Genomic DNA, 21,706 nt, shown 5'->3' with positions numbered 1-21,706 from the left:
TGCAGGTTCAGTCCCTGTCGACGGCAAGTTGTCTTTTCGCCCATTTTAATTTCTTCACATTTATACCATAATTACTACAAATAACGTCCGCTATACTTTCCTTGGGTCGATGTTGGTCCTCATTAAGGTTGCATCTAACAAAGAAAAACGAGCCCTTAAAGAAATCCCCCCTTTCATTCATTTATGGCATGCATTTCAAGAAGACATCTTCGGCCTCCTATTTGCTTCCCTGATAAATTGTCTTTTTTTTTTCAATAAAATACAGAGCTTTGAAAGAATATCAGTCCAAACTGATTTAATATTTCTCCTTGTGTCTCTTGATGACATAACAGTACAGTAAAACCTTGTTAATTATACCCTCATTAATTTGGAAAATTAGATAGTCCAGACTTGTTCTCTGGTCTCGGCAAGCATGTACATTATTTAATGGCATCAAACTTTGGTTAATTCGGATACATTTGGTCACACACAGCTGAATTCAGAGCACGAAGCGATGCAAACGTGCAATGCAACAGAGAGAGAGAGAGAATGGCCACCTGAAATGAAGCAGTACGCTCTGCATCGCCATAGTCGTAAGCATGAATGTATGGTAACAAGAGAGAAGCCAGAACGTTTTGTGTGTACATGCCTATGTTTACCACTAAGTTGGTTGCATGCCTTCAGAACTGCATGGTAGCTACCTGTGATCACGATGTTAGCTATCTGAGAAGACGTCTATAGCGACTATTGTTTTGTCTGTAGGGAATGCGGCGCTTAGAAGTTTAAACTTAGGGCAGTGGGTGGGCAATGTCGCAAACATGGCCGAACCTGTCGAAGATGAAGAGCGATTTTATTACGGCTCACATGCTGGCATCATACTCACCGACTGCATTGCGACAAACAGACGATTTGTTGCCCACCAGCTCGCTAGCAAAAACATTATTATGTGCATGTTATGATGCTGCCGGTGCTGGGGTGGTTGGCAAAAAGCATGTCTTGGCGAAAGATGCTGGTCTTGTGCGTGGTCACATAGTGAAGGAATTCATAGAACGACAAGAATAGCGGCTTTCACACTGCTTTTATGCAAAATAAGAATAAGATTTGTGGAGATACTCATTAAACAAAAGTGTTTTGATATTGTAGGCATTCGTTTATTTTCTTGATATCCTCAAAAATAAAAAATTCAGTCAATTCGAATATTCTTTCCGGTCCTGTAAAACCCGAATTAACGAGGCTTTGCCCCAACCAGACATATGCGTCGGCGCAAAGTCAAGGGGCTGGATCTGGGCAGAGCCCCTAGATGCTGCTCGCTTGCTCTTACCACGTGTCTTGAATCGTCATATGCTGCATGCCTGAACATACACTGCCTCACGTCGAACTGGATGTCGCATTGTACTGTGTCTTACCGTATATTACCGATTATAAGTCGAAGTTTTTTTCATAAAATGACCTTCCAAAGTTCGGGGGTCGACCTATAATCCGAGTCGACCTATACACGGAATCGTAAAGTCGACTTATCTGTTGGGTCCGACGAAAGGTCATCGTCCTCTGATTTCCTGCTATTCGACGCATCGATAATATCAGCCGCAAAGGCAGTGGAGTCGCGGCAACAGCTATCTCCCAACGTGCGCGCGCCGCTTCCGGGGCCGGACAGTTTTGCGATCTGGCACGACGATCGCGAAACTATAGCGAAACCACACGAGGCGAAACTATGGAGCGCATTTAAAAATCACCGCCGCGCGGCATTAATGCGAACTGCTTAGGAAACACTGTCTCGAAAGCAGCATTTCAAACCTTTGATAGAGGGCGAACGATTCTCTATGAATAAAGAGGAATTTATCTTGCGATGCACCCTGCAGTTTTGTTTTCATACAATAGAAACGATTCGTTGACAAACCATCGGCGTTCTACAGAAAAGCTGGCAGCGCCGTGTGGGCTGGCAACGCTTCACGGGGAACTAAACCACATGACCAGTCACATGCACCCACAAGCGTCTTCGCGTCTTTTTTGCACTCATGCCTGTTCGCCATTTCTGCATTTCGCTTCGCTTGCGAGCAGTGCGCGATTTGCGATGCTGCCAAATGGACGCCAAGATGCCACTGCTACGCCGGCAACAGTACAGCGCTGCTTTCAAGAGGCAAGCGATCCTCTACGCAGAGTCGGAAAGCAACGTTGAAGCAGGGTGCAAGTTTGATGTGTCGGAAAAGTGCGTGAGGGAATGGAGAAAACAAAGGACCAAGATCTTCGCGTGCGCTGCTACACGCCGTTCCTTTCGCGGACCGAAGTCTGGACGATACCCTGCCATTGAGGAGGCGGTTAGAGATTGGGTTCACGACCAGAGAAGCAAGAGCCTGAGTGTTTGCTACGATGATATTGAAGCAAAAGCACGTACTGTCAACGATGCCTGGTATGGACTACCAACCGACACGGTCTGCGCGGCGTTTTCCACGTGCGGCATCTCAGTACCACCGGCACCCGTTCCGACGGTGAGCAGCAGCAGTGGCTCACACGATGGCAATGACCGTGACTGCGTCCTTCTTTCAAGCGACGACGAGTCGTAAGCAATAATTCAAGGGCAAATAAATGTTTCTTTACATCACTCCCTCTTCTGAAAAACTTATTGGTGAGCTATGGCCGCAGCATGAGGCTGTGTTCGGAGTCAACTTTTTTTCCCCTAGAAGGGGTTGCAAGTTGGGGTGTCGACTTATAATCGGCAATATACGGTAATTGCCAGGTGCGGTCATTTGGCTACCTCATACCTGCCAAGTTTGGAGAAACGGAATCCGGGAGATCTCCGGAGTGGGGGGGGGGGGGTAGTGCGATAGAAATTATATGGACACTGTCAGCGGGATTTTGCGGTCGCCGCTGATCTGTACAGAGTCCAAACCATTAACATCGCTTACGCATCGTGTGTTTCACGTGCGAGTAAAAGCGCGCTAGCGCTAGGGACGAACGCGGTTGAAGCAGAGATGAAACAACCCGGCCGTCACCGGCGCGCGAAGGGCATATGTACAGTAGAACACTGTAGGCACATGCGATAACATCGCTCCGCGTGCGAGGCCTGTCGTCGCTTGCTTACCAGTTATTTCGTCGGGCAAGGGACCATAAGGGGCGCCGTTGAGACGGGGACGGTCGCGACCGCTGGCGAACGCGCTATCTCGACAGACATCGGTAACGGCTACCCTTTTAAGTGCTAGCGCCTCTCCACTTAAAGCAGTAGTGACACAAAATTTTGAAGGCAAGGTAACTTGTGGGATAGATTTGTGTGTACACAAACGCATCATCTACGAAATATTAACGGTTGATATAACCTATAACACATTTAGGATAAATTTTTAAATTGCGTGTAGCGCATCTGTACGCGAAACGTCCCACCTCGCGTCACGACGTCAACAACAGCCGTTTCCGGGAGATTTTCCTATGACCCGTACAACCGGAAGAAACGTTCAAAATCCGGGAGTCTCCCGGGTAATCCGGGAGACTTGGCAGGTATGCTACCTTGAACATGGCGAAGCAGCAACACTGTGCTGTCACGAAAAAATGCGTGGCGATGCACGGTACCTCGCACATCTCCTGGTGTGTGCCCTTTTAGTAAACTAGGTGTGATGCAACGACGAGCGTACACAGAGCGTACTGGTGCATTCCAACGCATATGTCTGCTTTGGGGCTTTGCTGTACTCATCAATCGAATGACAGTGGCCCATGAAGCGATATGGTGCTGCAAAATGGCAAACTGTGCTGTGGTGACACTGTTATCAGCAAAACTTAGAAGATACTTTCAGGCTTACCATTGTACACAAATTTGTGTACTTGCAGCTCATGTCATTTTATCAGTCGTCATTTTTATCATTTTCTTCGCGCAGAGCACGCACTTTCTTAATAACTGTACGCAGCTTATCATATCTTCCAGTTGTCCCAGGCAAGTTTTCAAAAGGAATGTGGTCAGTCATGTCCTTAGCAAAGTTCTCACGTGGTGGAAGTGACGTGTACTTGCTGAATCCAATGAGCATAGGTGTTCCCATGGTAACTTTGTGTTTTTTGGCTTTTGGTGTGTCCACTGTGGAGTTGTCAGAATTGGAAGTGCTTCCATTTTGAACAGCTAGTGGGCTGGGTCGCTCTTGTCTATCAGCTTCTGTGCTGCTTGAAGAAGCCACATTGTCGCTGGGCTGCACTTGTCTATCAGCTTCCGTGCTGCTTGAAGAAGCTACATTGTCACTGGGCTGTGCTTGTCTATCAGCTTCCATGCTGCTTGAAGAAGCGACATTATCGCTGGGCTGCTCTTGTCTATCAGCTTCCGTGCTGCTTGAAGAAGCCACATTGTTGCAATCAGAGGCTGAACTTGGCTGCTCAGGAACAAGACTCTCTTGGCTGACGTCTGTGCTGGTACACTTTGAGTCTGTCGATGAATCTGCTGCCGTGACTTTATCCCGGATAACATGCGTAATAGAACGTCACAAGTTAATTATGGTTTCTGGCTTAATTTTAAACAAAACTGCATCTCCTGACTTTACTTTTGTATACGCTACACACTAAGCTAGAGAGTACAAAAAGCCATCATCACTTCCAGCTGTTGCAATACTTTTAGGAGTACGAATTTTTATGCTTGGCACTCCTCTGCATCCTTTCAGCCCATATGACACATACGAAGTGCTTCACACAATTAGAACTAAGCTTAAAAAACAGGACGAAACACCTCAGTTTAACTAGTTTTGCCAACCAACCAACCAACCTCAGTTTAACCCAAGATGTATTCTTGGTGGCTGTCTCGAGTTACTAAAATTCACTTCCGCAAAATTTTAAACATTTGTTTCAAGGCATCAGTTGTATTGCAAGAGTTGTAGTGTAGTTTTCTTCATGTCACCTTTTATGCCACTGTTTTTTCCTGGGCTATAAAGAAAGCCTATGAGGTATGAAAACAATGTCTTTACACTTTTGCACCTCTGGATGTAGCACTGCCAATCAAAACAAAACGAACCCTGCATGCCAGTCATTAAAAAAGTTTCCTAATGTGTTTGCAATAATGCTCAGCACCAGCCTGCACCCTATCATTCAGGCGCACGGTATATCTTGATCTTCAAAACAAAGGTGCTTGCATAAATGATGGCTGCTGTGGCACCTCACTATTTTTTCTTCTGTGATTTGCATACAGTCTTTGTTTCTTCGAAGTATATTTGAGAGTGCTGCCTTCCAGATGCACAACACTGCAATTAAGTCACTTTTTTTTTATTATTCGCAGGCTCTCTTCAAAGCTAAAAAAAAAAAAATTATGTGAAAAATAACGCCAAGGAAGCAACTTTGTTGTATATTTATGAGCATGGTCTACAACTTTTTGAATATGAACTATGCTCTAAAACAAATGTTTAAAGTTTATCATAACTAAAGGAAACTAATTAGCTCACTAAACACCAAAATATAACCTGGGTATAACTACTCTATGTCCGCAAAACACTGTTGGTCTCATTAGTGTAACGTGTGACATTATATTTTTAAAATTTGGTTCTAGTATCGTGAAAATCGCAGTTATTGGGGGCTTAATTTTTTAATACAGCAGCGTTAACCAAAAGAAATGTTTACCAAAAAAACCTTTCCTTTTTTGAATATGTATGGTGGCTTTAGGTAAAGCAGATCTACTAGTTCAAGGTATTATTTACAGTTTAGTTGTGTAACAGCCAAATACATTGTGACTTGTATGACAGCAAAATTTTGTGTGAAAATTCCGGGGTGGGGCCACTTGCTACAGAGATGAACGAAAAAATGTTTTTAGGAATAACATCCCCTTTCAATCATTATTATTAATTCAGTTGCCTGCCGTGGCACTTTACACACACAAAAAAGAGAAACCTATACAGTTATTGCAGATATACACAGTAGAATTTGCAACAAATTCCCAGCATAACAACAAGATTTGCTTTATGCCATAGCAGTAGCAAACCATGCTGCAGTTTGACATGTAGTTTGATTAATCACGGATTTAACAATATAGACCATAAACATCATGTAGTCTGATGAATCATGGACATGGATTGAACAATATAGACCAGAATCGCGATGCTCATAGAAGGCAGCTATCTTCTGTTGGGACTATGGAAACTGGTGGAATGAATGGCCGAGATAGGGCTCAGCCTGTTCTCACGTGCTCGCTGCCAGTGTTTCTTCATCATGGCTTTGTTATCAGCTACCTGGTCAACAAACCTGCAGCCCCTGTGTCTGGTCATGTTGACAGATTGTAAATACGGTCTAAGTACACTAGCCCTTACATGAATGTGAGAGTAAACAAAAATTATGTTCTATAGGAACAAAGGTTGACCAACATAGAAGCTGCACTGACAAATTTATGTTTCTGAGTAAAACTGTCATTAAATAAGTAAATAAATCAATCTTTGATGCCCTAGCATGCTTAGTGCAGTAATTTACCATAATAGAAAAGGGGTATAAGTGTCCACAACTAAATTGCGTTTTTTTCTCCCAATTTTCTCCCAATAAAGTCTGCTAAATGTCAAAGAAAAACTTCTGGATACTTAGTACTTTATTACAGTCGATTTGATATCTGACTTCCTTTGAGCCAATTGAATTAAGTTTAGTCCTGATTGGAACTAAATGTACACAGTCTGTACACAGTCACGTTTAAAGCAGTTAGAAAGGAATAACCATTCACCATTACATTGTGTTATACAGCATTCACTTACCCTAACAAACACTGACACAAAAAAGTCGCTGACTGCTGCTAACATCGTTTTAAATAAGAGGATGGTGCAATTAAATGTGTATGTAGTCTTATGGTGCTAGTCAAGTGACAGCTGTGGAGGGAAAAAAAAAAAGATGGGGTCTGATCTCTCAAGACCGCAGAATAGTTAATGAGGGATGCCAAAGTGCAGGGCTGTAGATTATTTTAACCATATGAGGTTCTCTAAGCTGCACTTATCTCTAAGCAGTATGGACTGGGAATAGAACAATTCAAGCTCAGCAGCAGAACACTATCACTACTGAATCACCATGGCAGCTAACTGACCATTCACTGGACTCTCCTTCTTAAAAGTAAGAGAACACTCATTCACCTTAAGACCACAAAGCAATACAATAAACAACACAAAAAAACAAGCTCCTAGGTGTTGTTTGCTTTCTTGATTTCAGTACTACACAATCATTTCCATTCATTAGGACCAGGGTTTTCAACCTACAAATATGCCATGCACACGCACACACACACATACACACAAATACAATGTAATTGTGGTGCACATTATTGTTACCACTATGCACTCACACAAAAAGAACAATAAACAGCTCCTCACCAAGTCTTATGAAGAATTTTAGTTATACAGTGGAAAAAGTTAACCAATGTCTAAGAAGTGCCTTACATGAAGAACCATTATCAGAAGCAATGGAACAAATTAATGTTGCACAGTCATGCTGCCAGGATGTGAACCTCACTGCCAACACGCACCATTTGCCTCAAGTAGCATCCTCATGTAACATTTCTTCTCTGCCTTCGCCTATACCACAGTCAAGGAAGTATGGCACGTTAATGTCAGGAGTCACACCTCTTTTATATTTTCTACACCGTGAGCTTCCTGTTGTGGCTTTAGGTGTTCTGCACTGAATGGTTTACCAAAGTGCATGCCATAATTAGTGTTATTTAAGGCACGTGTATGACACAAAGCTGTTTATAAAAGGTTCCTAATATATATTAATGACTTGCCTGGTCATACATCCTGCAGCATTCACATGACTGCTGACGACTGTGCCATTTATCACACTATCAGTAACCCGCATGATCACCTAGATCTCCAAACAAATCTTAACAGCGTACTTAATTGGTGTAACACATGGTTAATGATCCTCCTAAATGTAAACTTGTGTCTTTTTCTTGTCGCCTCAGCCCATATCGTTTCCAGTATTCTATCGTTAACACCCCAATTGAATCAGTACCATCTCATAAATATCTTGAAATAGCCTAGTCTTACGATTTCTTATGGTGTACCCACATTGTTAATATAGTTTCGGCATCCAATAAGGCACTCGGTTTTCTCAAGCGCCATCTCCGTCTAGCCCACCCACATGTAAAATTACTAGCGTATAAATCACTAGTTACACTGAAATTAGAATACGCATCTGCCATATGGAGCCCACATCAAGCATATTTAATCAAAGCATTAGAAGCAGTACAAGATCGTGCCGCTAGATTAATTCACTCATCTTATTCATACGATATCAGTATTTCATCATTGAAAGCAAAATCTGGACTGCCACTCCTTAGTTTGCGTCGCCGCATTGCAACTCTCATGCTTCATCACAAATTCTTTCATTGTTCGCTCAAGCAGCCACGTTATAACAGCCACAGCGCGCATATGGCCTCCCCTGGGACATCGTCACCATCGCTTCACCATGTGCCTTTGAAGACCATGCTATTGATCATCTTAAATACTAAAACAATCTTCACTGCTTATTGTTAACTAGAGCTGTGCAAATAGCAAAATTTTGGGTGCGAAGCGAATTCGAATATTGAAGTGTGAGTGCGAATCGAATAGAACATTTTTCGAATATTTCTCGAAAATTTTTCGAATAATTCGAAGCGAAATTGCAGAAGAAAAAGTTAGAGAGGATTGCTAAGCATATTCTTATGAGATAGCAACATGAAAGTGTTTCTTTTCGCTAGGTTGATGAAGCAGTGGCGGCGTGGTGTTTCATAGTTGTCTTATTAAGAATGAGGTAATGTAGAGGCCGAATTCTATTTATGTACATGATTCGGTGCAACCAAAGTGTTGCCAACAACACTTTACACGTGATAGGCAAAGGTGCCATGCCCTTAGCCTCTCCTCCTCTTTCAACTTCTGTGGAAGCCCAACTGATGTGGCGGACAAGGGTGTGTTCCCTTCAAGTCCGGAGTTCCAAATCTGCCTTGTAGACGTCGATATATAAGAACATCTGAAATTTTGGATGCTAAAAAGCTTCGGCTTCTGATTATTCGGACTTCCTGCCCAAATTTCAGGTCCAAAACAGCATTAAGTGAGCCCCCACCTCGGGCACATCTTTCATCTCCATGTTGGAACCAGCGTTTCCTTGAGTTAATACATTTGCGACCGTAGCAGGGCTTGAAAGGCAGCTTTGCCGCAGTACCGGGGTGTGATGAGGTGAAGCATATTGAAAATCTAGGGACCACTTCCAATCGGACGTTGCAAAGACGTCTCTTGGCTAAGTTCAACCGTAACGGAGCTTGAAAGGCAGCTTAGCCGCAATGCCGGGGTGTGATGAGGTGAAGCATATTGAAAATCTAGGGACCACTTTCAATCGGACGTTGACTGTGTCTTGGCAAAGTTCGACCGTAACGGAGCTTGAAAGGCAGCTTTGCCGCAATACGAGAGTGTAATGAGGTGAAGCATATTAAAAATCTGAAGGGGTCACTTTCATCAATGTTGACTGTATTTGTTTTTGGGAAGTTCAAATAGTTCGAATAGTAAAATTCCAGTGCGAATCGAATCGAATAGCAAACACTATTCGAAAAATATTCGAAATTTCGAATATTCGCACACCCCTATTGTGAGCCTAAATTAAATCCCACCCCTTATGTAATGCCCCCCCCCCCCCCCCCCCCCCCCCGGAAAAAAAAAAAGAAGGGCCTTTAAGATAATAAACTGAACTGAATGCATGCGACCTTGATTTTGTGGCAGAAAGTGGTGCTGAGAAAGGGTGCAAGGGCTTTCATTTGAAATTTTGACTGTTTACATTTTGACATTGTGGAGTGGTTTGATACTTTAAAGACATGATTGTCAGCATGTGATATGCATGCTGTGCTTGTCTCTTTCTGATGCTCTAACTTGGCAAAGGGCCATTTAAGGCAAGGAGCAATTTTGAATGTGGCTGTTTTATGAAAATGGTCATTGAAACAAAGACACAAAAACCAGCCTCACAATGACACAGCAGGTAATGTTCCAATGCCGTTATTACCAGCTATATAGATAAACAGTTGAATGCATTTCAGGACTCTCCCACAACAAATTTTCTGCATCAGAGCTGACAAATGCTGAAAGGAGAGTGATGATATACTTTGTTCACATGCAACGTAGATCCTACTAATTTGTTCTTTCACCCTTTAATTTTAATAATATTCAAGGTGCTATTAATAATGGCGATTCTCTGGTCACCAACGTGTTCTCTACATTAAAAAAAGGGAACTCCTGACACAAAGAAATGTGGTTTCAATTTACTCATTTCTAAAGCTCGAATATCGGATGCTGTTCTATAATCAGCAGCCATTTGTTCATACACATGTGCATTTTCTCTGTATATTTTCTCTGAAATATTCAGTGACTCTTCTAAACAGCAGCCTGTGATTATGATTACTGCAGTTATGAAATATCACTATTCAAACAAAGTTGCGATGTTAACTCAGTACAGTATGTAAATTATGTATGTGCAGTACCTTTCTTATGTAACTATAAACAAAGTATTGGCTAAATTTTCCTAAAAATGCTACTTGCTCTGGCACATCTTTGTTCTACATTATCATGTGCAGCAACAAACATGGGAGCAAGATGGAAAATTTACACATGCAAAGAATGAATGCATACTTTACCTGCAGAAATGTTTCCACCTTCAAAGCAAACCACTTCCTCTTCAGCTCCATCATCAATGTGCATGTCCACTACTTGGCCAATGTCTGTGCTTGGTTGTACAACTGGTGGTGGCAGCTTCTGCCTCTGACTAAAGCTTTTTGCAACCTGTATTTAAAGTATTTTAAAGAATTTGAATGTTTCAAAATACCTAGTCTCAAGGACAATACAGAGAAGGTTTAGGGGAAAAAAAGTATTCGTGCAACAAACTGTATACAGTGCCTAAACACTTGACATGTTTCTGCATGCCACATCACCAGTGTCTGTTGCACATAGTGTTGATTGGTGGAACTTTATAAATGCATGCCACATCACCAGTGTCTGTTGCACATAGTGTTGATTGGTGGAACTTTATAAAAACCTTTTTGTATTTTGTATTTTCATCACTTTCAACCTACACAGCTGCTGGACATGCCCAGCAGAACCGAACGTAAAAAAAATTTAAATATGAACCCACTTCAGACAACATACAGTGGATGTATGAAACTTGCAAAGTAAAGTAGAGTGTCATTTGCACAGCAGTCATCACAGCTACAAGGTACAAGGGTGTGAGTAGGTGAATACAGTGACAAAAATTGTAGAGGATGCTAAATATGTTTTTTTTAAAACGAGATATAAATTTTTCTGAGTACCACTAATAAATACTATGATGTGGCTCTTTCCATGACAATAGTCTTCAAAAGTGATATTCAAGTGCAGCATTTTACATATTCTGTCACATTTTGTATGACATGCCTTTGATGATATCTGATGTTTATTGGCGCAAGGGCCAATTGATGGCCAAAGAGCGCCAGGTCATCGTAACTGATATGAACAATGATCATGGTAGGTGGCTGTAAAGGGGCCTTAAAATTCCTCGCGCTAAAGGCGGGTAAAACATATAAGTATTAAAATCATGAGCGTGACGTGAAATGTATGGGTAGTGAGAATGAATGGCGAGAGAATGAATAGCTTAATGAAACTACGTGTATATGGCATGAGCAAGAATGCCTCAGCAACGCCCTTGAGACCAAGGGATGACATGCCTTTCTACGGATGGAATGTGAACGCAGACCAAAACACCCAATTTGACCCTCCTATTGACTTCTTTGCGCTGAAAAATAGTACTACTGTAAAAAACGAAATATAGGTCATCCTATAATGAAGTAGACTTACAGGCTGGTGCCCAGGGACGAATATTTTCTCATTAAAAAAAATTACTACAATTAAACTTTCACAGATAAACCTCCTTTGTATATCCTTCGAAATGAGTACAAGCATGCATTTTTACTTGGACTGCATCACCAATCTGCATATGTCCGAAGATGAGGCATTTCACACATTTTTTAATGTCTGCACCCTTTCCACTTCGAAACTGCTTGGTCATCGACATCAATATTTTTTTGACATGCTTACTTACTACCCAATCATGTGATACAGTTATATTTGTAAACTTTTTAGAATAATTAGCATGGGCGCAGGACTGCCGCCTTCCTTCACCACAAAGCACATGGTGAGCCAAAGCAGCAGCCGCCAATGAGAGGGAATAAAAAGAACACCATTCATTTTCTAGCAATGAGCAGATGTTTAAGGTACTCTGTGTAGTATTGTATTTCTGAGAGTGTTTTTTGGCAACCTAGGTTTCACCTACCACGGCAGCATTCAAATCACTGTATGGGACATAAAAATATTTAGCCAGGGCAAATAGTGCACTAAAATGGTTGTCCCCAATTTTTTGAAATAGAACCGGAGATGGTTGCGTGCAATGTCTGGGACGTTCGGCATTCAACAACCCTCATCCCAATTTCTGGACCATCCTCCTTTCTACCTCTTGCGTTTCAGAGAGCAGCTCTTATGCACCCAATCGTGGGTTTCATGTGGTACTCTGTAACAGAGCAAACAATTTGAACAGGGGAGGATGAAAGCCAGCGAATGCAGTGCGCAGCTCGTGGAACACAGAGTGCGGGATCACGTGTCTGCTATGGCTTCTGCTGCAAGTGAACGTTTGGCACAGGGGGAGGATAAAACATGGCGAGCACACTGCTCCGCTCGTGTTTGCTGTGGCTTCCTCCACATGCGAATGACTGACACAGGGGACAATGAAAGACAGCAAGAGTAGAGTACCATCCTTGTCTGCTGTTGCTTCCGCCATGAGCAAACGAGTGGCACAGGAAAGGACGGAAGACGGCAAGCACTGCTCGGAGAAGAACACACAGCGTAGGAGCTCGCGTCTGCTATGGTATCCACCACGAGCAAACGATTGGCGCAGGGGAGGGTTAAAGACAGCGAGCGCACTGCACCCATTGTGTTTGCTGTGGCTTCCTCCACGTGCGAACTACTGAGACAGGGGACGATGAAAGACAGCAAGAGCACAGCACCATTCTTGTCTGCTGCTGCTTCCACCATGAGTGAACAATTGGCACAGGGGAGGATAAAAGCTAGCGAGTGCAGTGTGCAGCTCGCATCTGCTGTGGCTTCCTCCACAAGCGAATGACTGGCACAGGGAGGATAAAAGTCAGCGAGCGCAGTGTGCAGCTCGTGTCTGCTATGGCTCCTGCCACAAGCGAACGATGGCACAGCGGAGGATGAAAGCCAGCGATCATGGAACACAGGGCACGGATACAATTCTCACTTTAGCGTGTGAACTCACGCAGCTATGGCTTCCGGTAATGTGACATGTTTCCAACCCTTTCCACTCCTGCAAGTGCGGCCTCCTTGCACTTTCACTCATTCAATCCTTCGAAGGCGCAGTTGACGGTTGCGCGTTGACATACAGGCGCAGCCTCGATGCAACTGGTAGAAGTGCTTCATCTGCCGTTCCTGCCTAACAGACTGCTCACAGTTGGCAGCACTGAGCATCTGCTCAGTGCAAGTGCATTGAGCATCTGTAGATTATCAAATCCCGCAGCGCTCTAACTTCACATAAGAGATTACTGTAATTGTCAATTTATTATTGCGATAGCAATTATATGGACAGTCTCGCAGGCTTTTGCCATCACCGTCATGTCCCTCCTGTATGAAGTCCAAATTGATAAGATCCCCCCCTGCGCATCTTATGTTCTACTGCGGGTAAAAGCACGCAAGCGGGGGTGATGAAGGCGGCCGAAGCAGAGATCAAACGAGCCGGCCCATTCCCGTTGCTCGGAGGGTGCATGCGATAGCGATAACATCACCCCGCTCGGGAGGCTTGCCGTCGAAGCAGACAGGAAACGAGCAGCAACGTTGAACTTTGAATCTAAGGGCACGGTCGCTGGCACGCGTGCTATCTCGACAGCCATTACAGCAAGCAGTTCGTATACCCTTCTACGTGCTGCGCTCTCAACGTGAAGTGACTATGCGGAGAGCATCTCTCCCTGGAGTGGCCGTATTCTCTTAAACCAGTGTTTTGTAGTTACACGAGATCGGACACAAAACAGCTGCCAGCCTCACTTCGTATAACACTACAATTTGTTGCTATTGCATTCATTGCTTCGCCCTTGCGGTGAAACTGTGACTTTTTTATTACTATGTTCATTTTGTTTCTTGTTTATTCATGAGTTTTACTTCCTGCTATGGATTACTGTTTGTGAACACATTTATTTTACCTTGCTAAGCTTAAATCTTAATGCATATAACTGGCTAGGATTCCTTATAAAGGTGGAAGCCCTATATGGCTCTTTGGTAGAAAATTCCAGTGCCTGGTGTCGTCATGAACACGAATGGTATCAAAAGTCTTGTGATGTTGAATACAGACATAACGATGCCAAATGATTAGGAACACAAAGTAAAGTGAATTCAAGGTGAATCAACATACATTAAAGGGACACTAAAGAGAAACAATGAATTGGTTTAGATTGATAACATGTGCTCGGAGAACTCTTGTGTAGTTTATTTCACCAACATAGGTTTATTATTAGAGGAGAAAACCAAGTTCAAAGTTTCATTTTTAAATTTCGCGCCGAACTTTGTAATTCGTGACGTAAAAGATTTCAAAGAGCATTTAACGTATTTTGGCGCCACTGGCACGACGAAATTTCCACAAACTCGTTATGTCAAGTATCTGGCCCCCTCAGAGGACAATGTACTTCGATTTAACCGATTAGGAACTACGTAGGCCCAAGCAGGCGCCGTCAAAAATATGTGATGTCACGGCAAATGGTGCGGGAATTCGAAGGTGGCGTCGCCACCAGTATTTTCTTTTTGCGCGTTTTCTCACTTATTAAGCGTCTTCTCGCAGCAAGTGTGGTATTTTTGGTATCATGGAAGACTACTTTACTAATGCGAGAAAAATCGTTTTGCTCTTTAGTGTCCCTTTAAAGTGGATCAAGTGAACTGAGTGCCTCTCAGAGCATAGAATCTCCTTCACAGCCCGTGATCTCCTTCACATTAGGTAAAGGGACCCAGTGACTTTTTGTGTCATCATTGCTTGAAATCATACATTCTGTTGATTGCCAAGGAGCTGTTCTTGTTTAGCTGCAATTTTTTGCCTAGTTCCTTTTCATCACTAACCATTAACGATAAGCCACTTTCATTTCTTTACTGTTAATGAAAGTGTGCTGTGACTTGTGCATAACTTCTATGTCACTTCCCCAGGCATAAATTAAAGATTAACTTGCTTCTATGTACAGCATAGACCGCTTATAACGTAAGTTGCCGGAGTCGCAAATATTTGCACTATAAGTGGTACCGCACTGTAAACAAAACGACATTTTTGAAACGCTGTATGTCTGCAAAATATGACCAACAGGCAGCCGCGTGATTCGGACTATTGGGGCATGCAACTTGGGGGTAAATTTGAAAATGTTGAAAGGTTAACATCTGCGGACCTGCGGCGCCAAAAAACGAACACGAAAAAAAAAAAAAGAGTGCCGTAGTGGAAAGCCGCTGACTAACTTCTCGGACCTTCTCATTTATGTGGACTTTGCCGTGGTACCACACGGCGCAGAAACTATATGTTGAATGGCTATTGAAATTCCGGACGCAATGTCGAAAACCGTGGCAACCATGAACCACCACTCCAATGTTGCACATGCACACTCTCATTTTCACTGAAGATTTAAGTCACTCATTCTAAATGCCACAAGTGCAAAATGTTTCGTTGACTCTGCACCAACCCGCAAGTTTGATCGTCCGCAGCCACTACGAGGCAGCTAGCGCTCATTAGGCCTAGCATGCAGGTTGCAACTTGGCATGCCGTCGCGGGAAGCTTGCCCAAGAGAACACAGATATCGGGCGTAGAAGATGTCGCACTCCCGATCTAAACAGCGGGCAGCACGCGTGAAACGAAGTTTAAGTTTGCGGTCAAGAGAAAAGTCACGTCAACTATCCTGAAAAAGTCTTTCAAGCTTGTAAGTCCGCCTGCTGGTGGCAAAGGCAAAAGCTCGGTCACGTCTTAAAGCATTGTCATTTGGGGGGAAGAGAGGCTGCACGCACGATATCTGTGCTCTACGACGACACAACTATTTTCCCGACAGAAAACCGAAGAGCCAAACTGCGGTAACGCGCACTTCATGGAGACTCAGGTGCCCATTCAGAGCGCAGCATACGCAGCATTCAGAGCGCAGCATACAAGCAGCCGGAGCAAATGCTTCTCTGTTGCCTAGGCAATCGCTCCCCCTCCTCACACCACATGCCCACATTGCGCTGCTGCGCCTGCCCCCCTTCCCCCCCACCCGTTTCCTTTTTTTTTTTCTTCCACCGTTTCCCGTTCGTTCACTCCACACCCCCTCATCCTTCGCAATGCTGTGGTTCCTCTTCCACCTCCGCCAAGAAGTGCGCTCGCACACTCGTGTCTCTGAGAACTTTGCGGCAGCCGGCTTATAGCCGATCTTTCATCTCAGGGGACTGCACAATAAGCGGTATGTGTATACATGGAGTTCTATGGGAGGGTAAACGGAAGTCAGAAAAAACTGCATTATAACCAGTCCTGCACTGTAAACTGTTACGCTATAAATGGTGTGGACTGTATTTGCATCTAAGTCTTCCACTAGCTTGAATAGCACCGCTCTGTAACATGCTCATCTGTAGGACATTTAGGGGTAGTGTGAAATAATGAATGTGCTAACATAGCTCCGCAAGAAATAGCTGACAAAAGCATGCAATGCATCTTGAGTGACACAATTATTCACTCCCTTAAAATGCAGTGAATCATTTTACAGTTTTACACAATCCTGACAATCTCTATACAGTCAACCAAATATATAACACATCAAAATGCCATGGAACTTGTCCAGCTGCACCTTGCATTTCCATATCAATTCCTTGACAAGCTGACTGATCTGGTTGAAGTTGTGTTGCAAATTGACTGTCACAACTGGTGCATGTTAGTGTGCGTTGCATGTTAGTGTGAACTTTTGCATGCCGCAGTGGCCAAACTGTTATGAGTATCTTTAAAGCTAGGATGGGGAACAGCAGCTCTCTAAGTAACCCACTTGATCACCTGAAATGAACACATCTTGTTGCACAATATACCGTATTTTCTCGCACATAGCCCACACCAAAAAATGGAAAAATGTGGTTAAAAAATGGGGGTGCGAGTTAAATGCAGGGGTTATATGTATTTTCTTTTTGTTTTTGTAGAGTTAAAGTTAGGGTTATATGCGAGAAAATATGGTATGTTAGATGATGCAGAGCTACATGCTTACCACCGGCGCTTTCATATATTTTTCAGCTTCAGACCTCTGCTGGTGTGGAAGCATCGGTGGCATTCCATACTCTTCACACAACTGAAAATCAAATGCACAGTTGTAAAATCATGCTATGTCAACGCAATTTGCAAACGCACAACATTACAATTTTAAAGGCCCACTAACACTGAAATTTCAATCTTGAGATGTTCGCGCCCTATTTTCCTGCATATGTAATAGCCATTGGCCAAGTATTAGTGGCAAAAGTTGCCTTGAAGGTGCTAAGTAATTTTAATATTCTTTTAAAGTAAACTCCCCTCAGTTGGCAGCACTATGCAATGACATCCCCAATATGAGGTGTTTAGTGGCTCCCCGGGCTCTCTCTGATGTTTTGAAAACTCTGCTAGTATTGCTGACATCATATATAGAAATGTTTGTGTGCTGTACAACAGGATAGTGTAGAGGCTCCTTCCTTCTTTTCTTGCTCCTTTGTTGGGCCGCTCACGCAGAGCTTTGTGTGCCTAATTGCTCAAATCTGAATGTGTTATGATGGGGCAGCATTAGTACATGGTGTAGCAGTGCCTATTCAAGCAAAGCGAGGACCATGCTCAATGAGAGAAAGCTGAAAGTTACCAAATTTTGAGCGCATGTGATCATATGTCTGGTCAGTTGCGATGCTAGTTTCCTATGATTATGGGCAAAGGTCTTGAAGTGACACTAATAATGACGATAATATAATTATTACAATATTATTTATACAACACACTGTATTAGCTGTTGGGGGTCCTTAAGGCTTTCTCAGCACCGGCAAGAACACTAGAAAGCTACATTTTTTTTCCCTAGATGTGAGAGAGTTTCACAAAGATACACTAAGTGAGGCATTCGACTTTAACAGACGAGATATCTCACCGTGTCATTATATTCTTACAATAGTAAAATAAGTAATTATTTTCTAGATATCGGGATACTTACATCACGAACGCCAGGTGGCACAGGAACATTGAAGCCGGGAAAGTCAACCAACCGGGCTGGATCATATTGCACTATGTTTGGAAGAAGCAGTTATGTGTACATTACATCTGAGCCATTTCAGCAGAGTGCACACAAAGGTAATAACTTTCAAGTCTTTTAAAGACAAACTTAGCTAAATGTGTGCAGAAAAAAATCATAAAACCCACCTTCTTGCACATCACCACAGTCGATTTCTCCGGCTTCTTTGTCTACTTCTCCAGCCTCTAAATTTTCATTTGGTTTGCCTACAGAGTAAAAGTTTTGAGGATATGAATGCATGCACAAAATTACTGCTGCAATGTTTGTGATTACTTATCTAGAACTTTTTTCAACATAGCATCTTGCATGATTCAATGTTTCATAAAATTTTCACATCTATTGAAGATACTTATGTCTAGTGCAATAGCATACAAGGTTTCTGAATAAGCAAAGTAAAATTCAAGGGGAGAGAGAGAATTGGTCTTTTGATTACTGGCAAAAAAAGCGTAACACAATACCTGCAATGGGCTCATGTTACACTGCAGCTCTAAAGCAGCATTATTTATTATAGCTGCAGTTGCCCCCAATATCCACCTTATACGGATGCAACAAACTTCATTTAAACCCCCATTGACTGTTTAATGATAGCAGTGATGCCCTTTATGTGTATCTGAATATAAAAGTCGGAGGAAAATCTTTTTACAAGTGAGGATTTCACTTAATGCTTTTTATGTTTAGTGGGATGGGAAGTAAGCACAGTGACCTTTGCACACCTATAATCGCAGAAGGCCCAGACCTGAAACATGACACAGGTACCTAAATATGAAATTCAGATAAAATATATTGCTATGTAATTTCTCATGGTGTGCTGCATGACATGAAACTTGGTGAAGCAAGGCCTGCAATGTTGTACACTAAAAATAATGTGCACCCAGTAGCAGTCACATCGCACAATCGAACAAATGAGGTTCCTCATTAACTAATCACTGAAGATACACAATACCACTCAACTGCAATGTTATGTGCTCTATCCCCAAAAGTCATGAATAAATAGTAAAAAAAGAAATGTAAAAGTAGGAGTTCCAGGTTACTGAACCACACTAAAGCAAACACATTGAAGTCTTATTGGTAGGTATGTAGGTGGTCTTAGGAGCTGAACAAAATGTGCATTGCACTGAGTAAATGAGAAAAAAAAAGTGTTTTAGTGCAGGTTTCAATTAATATGCTAAGGCAATGACAAATAGTGTATAAAAAATGCCAAGGTACTTATACTCTGATGCTTTAAGCGGGCAGGAACTATTATACAAATATTTAAAACATGAATGTGACGTAATGTCAGGAAGGTGATAGAACCTGTATTTCTGAAATTAATGTTCATATGCCAAGCATTGCACCAAGTACGAGAATGTTCAAAGGAGCTCTTCAGAAGGGTAATCCTCGTTAGAGGTAATGGCCTGATAAATGATACAATCATCTGTGAAAAGTGGGATATTTTATGAAATATGTTTGGAAAAATCATCGGCACAACAGCTAGAAAAGGAGTGGACCAAATACGTCAATGGAACAGTTAAAATTACAGCCAAAAGGAAGAACTTTTAAAGTTGTCTGCTGAAAAGCTGAATGAAAATTACTGTTAAAAGCCAAGGCAATTTATGTCAGGATAGTCAATGCTCGTTTCATTTAGCATAAAAATGACAGATGAAGTTTTGGAAGGTAAACTTATGTTTTAAAATTTCATACAATTTGTAGTTAGTAAGTTTGTTAAAGAACCAATGCCATAGAAGAACTCTTTGGCCACTTTAGCTTCTAGTCTAAGTTCCTCCTCTGTGGTCTGAAACTGAGCAGTTGCATGAGGATTGCCAGAGCACCTTTGATGCTGTAAGCTTGCAATGTGATGGGGAAGATAAACAATGTTTCTGGTTATCCATAAAAAGACCAATACTTCTCTCTTTTTGCATTTACATAGATACATATACACATATGTGTGTGTATAAGTGTACATGTGCACCTGTATGATATACTATATATCATGCAGGCAGCTACACTCTGAGTGTATCATCAGGCCAGAATAGAGCTTAAAAGAATTTATGGAACTCAAAGCACACATTGACTTAAACAGGTGGGATGAGTTTATAATTTGACATGCAGTCATGGCTATATGTACCCTTGATGACATATTACACGTCACTGCCACAAGTAAAAGGCAATACCACGCATGCTAAAGTGGCAACACAGGAAGAATGTGAATGTTTTAGCTTCATTTGCATTCTATGTGGCAATATAAATTCTAAACCTACCATGATCATCCAAGCCATAGATTGTTAGCCCAGATTTTTCAACTTCTGCATATGTAAGCCAGCCTGGTGGATAACCAAGCACACGCATTCTATAGATGAATGGAGGGAGATCTTCTGGACGCAAATCTAAAGCCTTTCTCAACTCCTTGCTGAAATCAGAAACATGTAGTGAAAACAAGGATTTACATGACTTTCACTAAAAAAAAAAGGCATTGCAATAACACTGAAGTTACTTCACCCTTTCAGGCATAAATTATGAAGAACTGTCTGTAAATCCACCAAATTACACAAAATTATTCCAAGGCACTTGATATTCTAGTGCAAAAAAATGTTGTCACAATATGTTTGATTTGTGTGTTTTTCAGTAATTTTTCTTAACTGTAATAATAATTGCTGGAGTTTTAAGTTCCAAAACCACAATATGATTATGAGGCACGCCATAATGGAGGGCTCCGAAAATTTTGACCACTGGCATTCTTTAACGTGCACCTAAATCTAAGTACAAGGACTTCTAACATTTCTGCCTCCATTGAAAATGTGACCACTGTGGCCAGAATCGAACCTGCTCAATGTTAATTAAATTATAATTAAAGATTTATTTATCCTGGAGCCATTCATGTTTTGTTTTTGCATAGATAGAATCAAATCACAGGCTAGAAATGTAGTCAAATTTCGCTCTGAGATATATTCATTTTGAGCAAACAAAAATTATACTTTTGACATGACTCACAAAAAGCAGCACGTCGAACGACTTGTCGAAGATGGCAGTGCCTCAGCAAAGTTGCCGAATGCAGCAATACACAGTGAAATGAAGTTAAAAGAAGACACATTTATTGCGCAGAAGGTTCAATTCATCCAGCGCACAATGTATCTTGCTCTTTCTTAACCACCAGTCGTCAACACCACTAGCAAAAACAAATTGTGGATAAAAATGTGTACAAATCACCCTAATGAGTTAAAGGAACAATAAAGGCAAATATTAAGTCGACGTTGATTGTTGAAACAGCGGTCCAGAAATCTCGTTGTACTACTTTTGTGCCAAGGAAGTGCTTATTTTGAAATAAAATCACGTTTTAGTGGTCCGCATCGCGTTAGCGCACTTCAAATCACCCTCCTGAAAGCAGTCTTTCCCACGTCACTGCTGCCGTGCCCAACGTTGCCCGCCATTTGGCCATCCGGCAGCATCACATGCATGCGGCATTTTGTCGAACTTTCTGTCACAGCGACTTTCACGGGCGTGTAAAAC

At 42.2% G+C, this 21,706-nt stretch overlaps 1 protein-coding gene across 2 annotated transcripts in view; it reads right to left on the bottom strand.

Annotated features, from left to right (window-relative positions):
• Window positions 1–3,571: 3,571 nt before the first annotated feature.
• LOC119378881 (zinc finger CCHC domain-containing protein 8 homolog) overlaps window positions 3,572–21,706 on the bottom strand; it is a 30,990-nt gene continuing 12,855 nt past the window's right edge. For both annotated transcript variants that reach the window (XM_037647933.2, XM_037647934.2), the window contains exons 7-12: window positions 20,461–20,609; window positions 18,352–18,429; window positions 18,146–18,216; window positions 17,192–17,272; window positions 10,553–10,697; window positions 3,572–4,399 (exon numbers count right to left, since the gene is read on the bottom strand). In XM_037647933.2, the coding sequence (XP_037503861.1) occupies window positions 3,810–4,399; window positions 10,553–10,697; window positions 17,192–17,272; window positions 18,146–18,216; window positions 18,352–18,429; window positions 20,461–20,609 (1,114 nt within the window). In that variant the 3' untranslated portion in view covers window positions 3,572–3,809. The remainder of the gene's footprint in view (window positions 4,400–10,552; window positions 10,698–17,191; window positions 17,273–18,145; window positions 18,217–18,351; window positions 18,430–20,460; window positions 20,610–21,706) is intronic.

This window comes from Rhipicephalus sanguineus, chromosome 1 (assembly GCF_013339695.2).
Source record: "Rhipicephalus sanguineus isolate Rsan-2018 chromosome 1, BIME_Rsan_1.4, whole genome shotgun sequence".
Classification (NCBI taxonomy): Eukaryota; Metazoa; Arthropoda; class Arachnida; order Ixodida; family Ixodidae; genus Rhipicephalus; species Rhipicephalus sanguineus.
This window is presented reverse-complemented; position numbering and strand designations above follow the sequence as displayed.